The sequence below is a fragment of the Nicotiana tabacum genome, chromosome 6, assembly GCF_000715075.1.
Source record: "Nicotiana tabacum cultivar K326 chromosome 6, ASM71507v2, whole genome shotgun sequence".
In the NCBI taxonomy this organism is placed as follows: Eukaryota; Viridiplantae; Streptophyta; class Magnoliopsida; order Solanales; family Solanaceae; genus Nicotiana; species Nicotiana tabacum.
Window position 1 is genome coordinate 32,996,575 of NC_134085.1, and position 7,358 is coordinate 33,003,932.

General features: G+C 40.3%; 1 protein-coding gene across 1 annotated transcript; it reads right to left on the reverse strand.

Moving 5' to 3' along the window:
- Positions 1–202: 202 nt before the first annotated feature.
- On the reverse strand, positions 203–3,489 carry LOC107761429 (uncharacterized). Its single transcript, XM_016579652.1, has 2 exons — positions 3,464–3,489; positions 203–722 (listed from the first exon to the last, which is right to left on the reverse strand). Exons 1-2 carry the CDS (start codon positions 3,487–3,489, stop codon positions 203–205), a joined length of 546 nt encoding a protein of 181 aa, XP_016435138.1.
- Between the last annotated feature and the right edge of the window lie 3,869 nt (positions 3,490–7,358).

Below are 7,358 nucleotides of genomic sequence, written 5' to 3' on the forward strand. Positions count from 1 at the left end.
TTGAATCACTTACACTCTAACACACACTTTAATTTTCTCAATTTAATCTATCTAACAAAAGTTAAAATTTAAAGGACAAAAAGGATGTTACCACACATGGGTCGCCTCCGATGAAACGCTTGATTTAACGTCGCTGCACGATGAAGTTGGCCTTTCTTTGGTTTCACTCATTGGTCGGGCATGGACCATCTTTAAGAGCCAACTATTCCACCAAGTGTTTTTCTCCATCTGTGCCCAAGTAGTGCTTGACTCGCTGGCCATTTACTTTGAAGGTTCGGAGCCCATCCTCCAATTCTAATTTCACAGCTCCAAAAGGGGATACATCTACCACCTTGAACGGACCAAACCATTTCGATTTGAGCTTGCCCAAAAAACATTTGAGCCTTGAGTTGAAGAGCAAAACCAAGTCACCCGACTTGAACTCCCTTTTCAAGATCTTTTTGTTGTGGACGAACTTCATCCTGTCTTTGTACACAACTGCACTTTCATATGCATGGAAACAGAATTCCTCCATTTCATCGAGTTGTGTTAACCTCAAATTTGAAGATTCAGCCAAGTCCAAGTTCAACCTTTTTAAAGCCCACATGGCTTTGTGCTCCAGTTCTACAAGTAGATGACAAGCCTTGCCGAAAACTAACCGATAAGGAGAAGTGCCAATGGGGGTTTTGTACACCGTGCGATATGCCCACAACGCGTCATCTAGCTTCTTTGACCAATCGGTCCTGTTTGCATTAATAGTCTTTGCTAGAATATTCTTTATCTCCCATTAGAAACTTCAACTTGGCCTCTTGATTGGGGATGATAAGGTGTGTCCACCTTATGCTTGACTCCATATTTCTCTAGTAGCCCCATGAAAGCCTTGTTACAGAAATGAGACCCACCATCACTAAGAATGGCTCTAGGAGTGCCAAACCGAGTGAATATGTTTTTCTTTAAGAATGTGGTCACACTCCTTGCCTCGTTGTTTGGTAAGGCAATTGCTTCAACCTATTTGGACACATAGTCCACAGCCACCAAGATATATTTCATCCCACAAGAGCTTACAAAGGGACCCATAAAATCAATTCCCCACACGTCGAAGATTTCTATCTCCATCATAAAGTGCATTGGCATTTCATGCCTCTTGGAGATTGATCCTTGCCTTTGGCACCCAGCAGTATTACAATGATGTTACATCCAGCGGTATTAAGTTATGACAGTGTTCTACCCAGCAGTATTACATTACGATGATGTTACGCTTCGTAGTAATAAGTTACGATAGTGTTGTACCCTGCAGAATTGTATGTTGAATTTGTCGTAAGGTAATTGACATCAGTCCAAGGAAAAGATTATTTGGAGATTATAAGGATTGTAAGTGATGAATAAATTCGTAAAAGCGAGAGGGGAAGCAAGTCGAAGAAAATAAATTCGTTGAAATTTGGTATTTTGGGATAAAATACGGCTCAAGCTAAAATATTCAGTATTTATGGACTAGTACCATACAAGGTACAATATGACCATAATAGTAAGGCGTATAAGGTATGTAAAAAGTGAGTAATATTTTAAGTAAGTGGGAATAATTATCAAATTTTCGGGTAATTGGTTAAATACCGGGTAATGGGATATTACCCGATTAACTAATAAGTGGATGAAATTTAATAAACTAACACCCGACCCACGCGGCACAAGGCCACTAATTAAAGAAGATGACTCATGAACAATTGAAATAGGTGTCTAATCTTATCCCTACAAGAATCTGATAAACCCATTAAAATGACACATTAAATTAGTATCAAGTCCATTATAAACCAAGAAAACAGAAGCAAACTTCATTCTTGGGTGTCTTTAACATCTCATGACTTTAGCCTCAATTTGTTCTTGGTTTGAAACCAAGAACGCGACTGCTATTTCGTCCAAATAATTCCTCTCTTTAGCCAAAAATATTTCGATAGAAATTACCGAAGACCACCACAATTTCGTTCCAAATTTCAAAGGGATTCAGGCAAAATTTCGTTCAACACAGTTAAGTAGAAGCTTCATTCCGTTCAAATAATTCCAGGAACAGGTATGTTAAGGCCATCCTTTCTTTATTTTGGCATGGTCCAAATTATACTGAAGAAATGAGCAAATACACAGTTTCTATAAATTGCTCTATTCATAGAAATAGCAGGGGTGTCTATATTCTTGATTCCCCATGAAAAGTATTATTATTTTATGTTCATAGGTCTCAGAATAATACCCAGTTGGAAAATTTATTCGGAAAGAATATTGAGATTATTACGTATTTTTTATGCATTTCATACATGTGCATTGACCCATGACCAGATCGCGTTATATATGCATATAAATGTAAATATATGTATATGGGATATAGGAAAAGGTTACGACGTTATATACGCACCACCACCTGATCAGCTAGTATATGATGATGATGTTGCTCATAGTAGCTAAAATATGATTCAAACAGCATTATATACGCGTTATATATGCGTATATATGTAAATATATGTATATGGGATATGGGAAAAGGTTATGGCGTTATATACGCACCACCACCTGATCAGCTGGTATATGATGATGATGTTGCCCATAGTGGCTGAAATATAATTCAAACGGCGTTATATACACGTATATATATATATATATGTGTGTGTGTGTGTATGTATGTATATGGGATATGGGAAAGGTTATGGCGTTATATACGCACCTCCACCTGATCAGCTGGTATACGATGATGATTTCTCCCACAGTGGCCGATATGATATAATGGGATGCCCTCAGAGGCTGATGATGTTATGAAACATGTACCTATGCATGACATGACATTCATACGCATATGTATGACGCTAAGAGTAATTTATGATTTACAAAGTTATTCAGACTTATAGGTTGAGTCATATACTCTATATTTCTTCCATGTCTCTTATGTACTTATTTACGTGCCTTACATACTCGGTACATTATTCGTACTGACGTCCCTTTTGCCTGGGGACGCTGCATTTCATGCCCGCATGTCTCGATAGACAGGTCGAGAGCCTTCTAAGTAGGCTATCAGCTCAGCGGAAGATGTTGGTGCACTCCATTTGCTTCGGAGTTTCTTGTTTGTTTAGTAAAATTTAGACGTGTATTGTTTGGTATGGCGGGACTCTATCCCGACCTTTGTGACATTTGTGTACTCTTAGAGGCTTATAGACATATGTTGGCCTATGTTTTGAGTTTATAAATTATTATGTTGGACTATTAGGCCCATATGTCATGTGTATATGATGATGTAATAAGAAATATATGTTACGTTGTACTCAGTTGAGTAAGGTACCTGGTGCCTGTCGCAGCCCATCGGGTTGGGTCGTGACACCATCACAAAGTGCATTGGCATTTCATGCCTCTTGGATATTTATCCTTGCCTTTGACATTGGTCACAAGCCTTGACCATTTGATTGGCATCATGATAAATCGACGGCCAATAATAACCATATTCAAGTACCTTTGTCGCCGTTCGATTGCCCCCATGCTGACCTCCGACCGGTGATTCATGGCATGCCTTTAGAATTGGTATAATCTCCTTTTCTGGAATACACCTTCTGATGATGTTATCAGCACAAACACGAAACTAGAATGGTTCTTCCCAATAGCATTGCCGACAATCTCTCAAAAACTTCTTCTTCTGATAAGCTTCCAATCCATCCGAAATAAGGTTGCTAACCAAGTAGTTAGCAATATCGGCGTACCAAGGAGAAAAAGTGTTAGATAATGCCAATATGTTTTCATCCAGGAAAGCATCGTTGATTTCAAGATCTTCCTTTGGTCTCCCTGCCTCTTCAAGCCTTGATAAATGATATGCCACTTGATTTTCCGTCCCTTTTCTATCTTTGACTTCGAAGTCAAATTCTTGAAACAATAGGACCCACCGAATCAACCTAGGCTTTGCATCCTTTTTTGTCATAAGATAGCGAAGAGTCGCATGGTCTGTGTACACTATCACCTTGGATCCCAAGAAATACGCCCAAAATTTCTCAAAGGCATAGACAATGGCAAGAAGTTCTTGCTCAGTCACCGTATAGTTCATTTGCATGCCATTGAGTGTCTTGCTTGCATAATAGACCAGGTGGAGAACCTTGTTATGACGTTGGCCAAGCACTGCCCCAATAGCTACACCACTGGCATCACACATGAGTTCGAATGGAAGAGACCAATCGGGTGTGACAATAATAGGTGTCGTGGTGAGCTTGTGTTTCAATTCCTCAACGGCTTTGAGGCACTTCTCGTCAAAAATAAATTTTTCATCTTTCTCAAGGAGTTTGCACATGGGATTTGCAATTTTGGAAAAATTCTTGATGAAACGCCTATAGAATCCGGCATGCCCCAAGAAACTTTGGACACTTTAACTGAAGTAGGTGGAGGAAGCTTGAAAATGATCTCGATCTTTGCCCGGTCAACCTATATGCCATGTTTTGAAATTTTATGCCCCAAGACAATGCTTTCATCCACCATGAAGTGGCATTTCTCCCAGTTAAACATAAGGTTGGTCTCCTCACATCTCTTGAGCACTTGTCTAAGATTGTTAATACAATGCTCAAAAGAGTCACCTACCACCGAAAAGTCGTCCATGAAAACCTCTAGAAAATCCTCCACCATATTTGAGAAGATGGACATCATGCATCTTTGAAAAGTAGCCAGAGCGTTGCACAAACCAAACGGCATCCGACTAAAGGCAAAAGTTCCATAAGGGCAAGTGAATATTGTCTTCTCTTGGTCCTCCAGTGCTATGTTAATTTGGTTGTAACCGGAATATCCATCAAGAAAGCAATAGAATAGCCTTCCCGCTAGCCGATCAAGCATTTGATCAATAAAAGTCATAGGGAAATGGTCTTTGCACGTGGAACTGTTGAGCTTCCGATAATCTATACACACCCTCCATCCGGTCACCGTTCTTGTTGGGATGAGCTCATTTTTATCGTTTTCAATCACGGTCATGCCTCCCTTTTTCGGCACACATTGCACCGGGCTCACCCAAGAACTATCGACAATGGGGTAGACTACCCCGACATCCAACCACTTGCTGATTTCTTTCTTTACCACCTATTACATGGATGGGTTCAACTGTAGTTGATGCTCCACACTTGGTTTAGTCTCATTCTCCAATTGGATCTTGTGTTCGCAAATTCCGGCGGGAATCCCTCAGATGTCCGCAATTGTCCACCCAATAGCTTGCCTATGCTCCTTCAAGATATCCAACAATTGTTCTACCTACACATCATTCAACAAAGAAGAAACGATTACCGGTAAAATATCATTTGAGCCAAGAAATTTATACCTCAAGTGTGGTGGAAGTGGTTTGAGCTCTAGTTGCGGTGGATCAATAATAGAAGGCTTTGCGGGAGGAGTGGCTCTATTCTCCAAGTCGAGAGAGAGCTTCGCCGGAGCATAAGTGTAGGACCCAAGCCCCTCCAATGCATTGACTGATTCCATATATCCCCTCCATATCTTCACGATCGAAATTTACCAAAATAGCCACCAACGCCTCACCGAGGCATTGTTCTTCCATATTCATTTCAACCGCATCTTCCACTTCATCAACAACATCAATCACCGAGATGCTTTCATATTCATGTGGTAGTTTCATACCCTTGTTTGCTTGGAATGTAACCTCTTCATCATTCATACGGAATTTCATCTCATTCCATTCTGAATCCATTAGAGCTCTTCATGTGGCAAGGAATGGTCTCCCCAAAATGATAGGGATCTCTTTGTCAACTGCACAATCAAGGATTACGAAATCAGCGGGTAAATGAAACTTGCCCACATTTACAAGCACATCATCGACAATTCCCACCGGTCTCTTTATGGAATGATCGGCTATTTGCAATATCATACTTGTGGTCCTTGGAATATCTAACCCTGCTTTCTTGTAAATGGAAAGAGGCATTAAGTTGATGCTATCCCCATTATCACAAAGGGCTCTAGCAAAATTATGTGCCCCAATAGTACATGAAATGGTGGAAGCTCTCGGCTCTTCTTTCTTTTGAATGGTGGATGTTGCAATGATGGAACTAACCCGGTGAGTCACATTCACCACTTCATTCTTGGTGGTTCTCTTCTTGGTAATCAAATCTTTCAAATATTTAGCAAAACCCGGCATCTCTTGAAATGCTTGCACAAATGGAATATTTACCGATAACTGCTTGAGAATGTCATAAAACTTTTCGAGTTTGCTATCATCAACCTTCCTAGCAAATCTTTGAGGGAATGGAGGAGGAGGTCTAGGAATAGGTGGTAGAGTTTTTGGTGTCTCTTTTACCTTTTCCTTTGCCTCTTCCCGATTTACTTCGTGCACTTTCAACTCCTCCGGAACTTTTCAACTTCAACAACACTTGGCTCTTCAACCTCAACCACTTGTTCAGACTCTTCTACTTCAACTACTTGTTCACTCTCTCCTTGTAGTAACTCCCGACTCTGAGTAGTAATTGCCATGATATGAGAAGTTGGGCCACTCCCTCTACCCTTTGGGTTCGCAATTGTATCACTAGGAAGTGTTCCCTTTTGCTTTGGATTTTGCTCCTTAGAGAGATATCTCATTTGCATATCCAATTTTTGAATGGATGTGGTATGAGAGCCAACAATCTCGGTCATATTCCTCATAGAAGTGTCGTACATCTCTTGATTTTGACATACCCGTTCAAGCATGCTTTCCAACTTGGAATCACTTGAGGAACCTTGATTTGAATATTGACCCTTTAGAGGAACGTAAGGGTTTGAACTCCGATTTGAGAAGTTGTTGTTGTTGTTGTTATTCCAATTTCCTTGATTTGAGACACCTTGGTCATTTCTCCACTGTTGGTTGCCTTTCCCTTGCGTGTTAGGCCTCCATTGATTTTGTTGTCCTTGACCTTGGTATTGTTGTCTTTTATATCCTCCTTGAGAGTTGTTGACATATTTTGCCTCCTCAAAGTATTCATTTGATATGGATTGCACATCCTCCACCACATTTACCTTCTTCGTTTGGCTTTCAGTGAATATCTTTGTCAACACATTGACATTGGTGGCAAGCCCTGCAATTAGTTGATCTCTCTCTTTATTTTCCTTGATCATGTTGGTCAAGGAAGGAGAACCATATGCAATTCCACCTATGGTGTCCTCTAAGTGCCAAGCTTGATTGGGTTGTGCCATTTTGTCAAGGATTTGTGTGACCCTTACGAATGTCTTATCCATAAAAGATCCATCAGCTGCATTCTTAGCTATAGATTGGTTCATAGGATCTAAACCTATGTAGAATTTCTCCAACAAGATAGAATCCGGAAAACCATGGTTGGGAGACCTCACCAAATATAACATGAATCGATCCCAAGCCTCATGTAGATGATCTCCCGGTATTTTCTTGA

Bases quoted from the DNA above. Each gene is read 5' to 3' on its own strand.
- LOC107761429 (XM_016579652.1), bottom strand. From the start codon at position 3,489: ATGGGGGCAATCGAACGGCGACAAAG. The intron at 723-3,463 runs GTACTTGAATAT...TAATGCAAACAG, and splicing joins GCAATCGAACGGCGACAAAG to GACCGATTGGTCAAAGAAGC.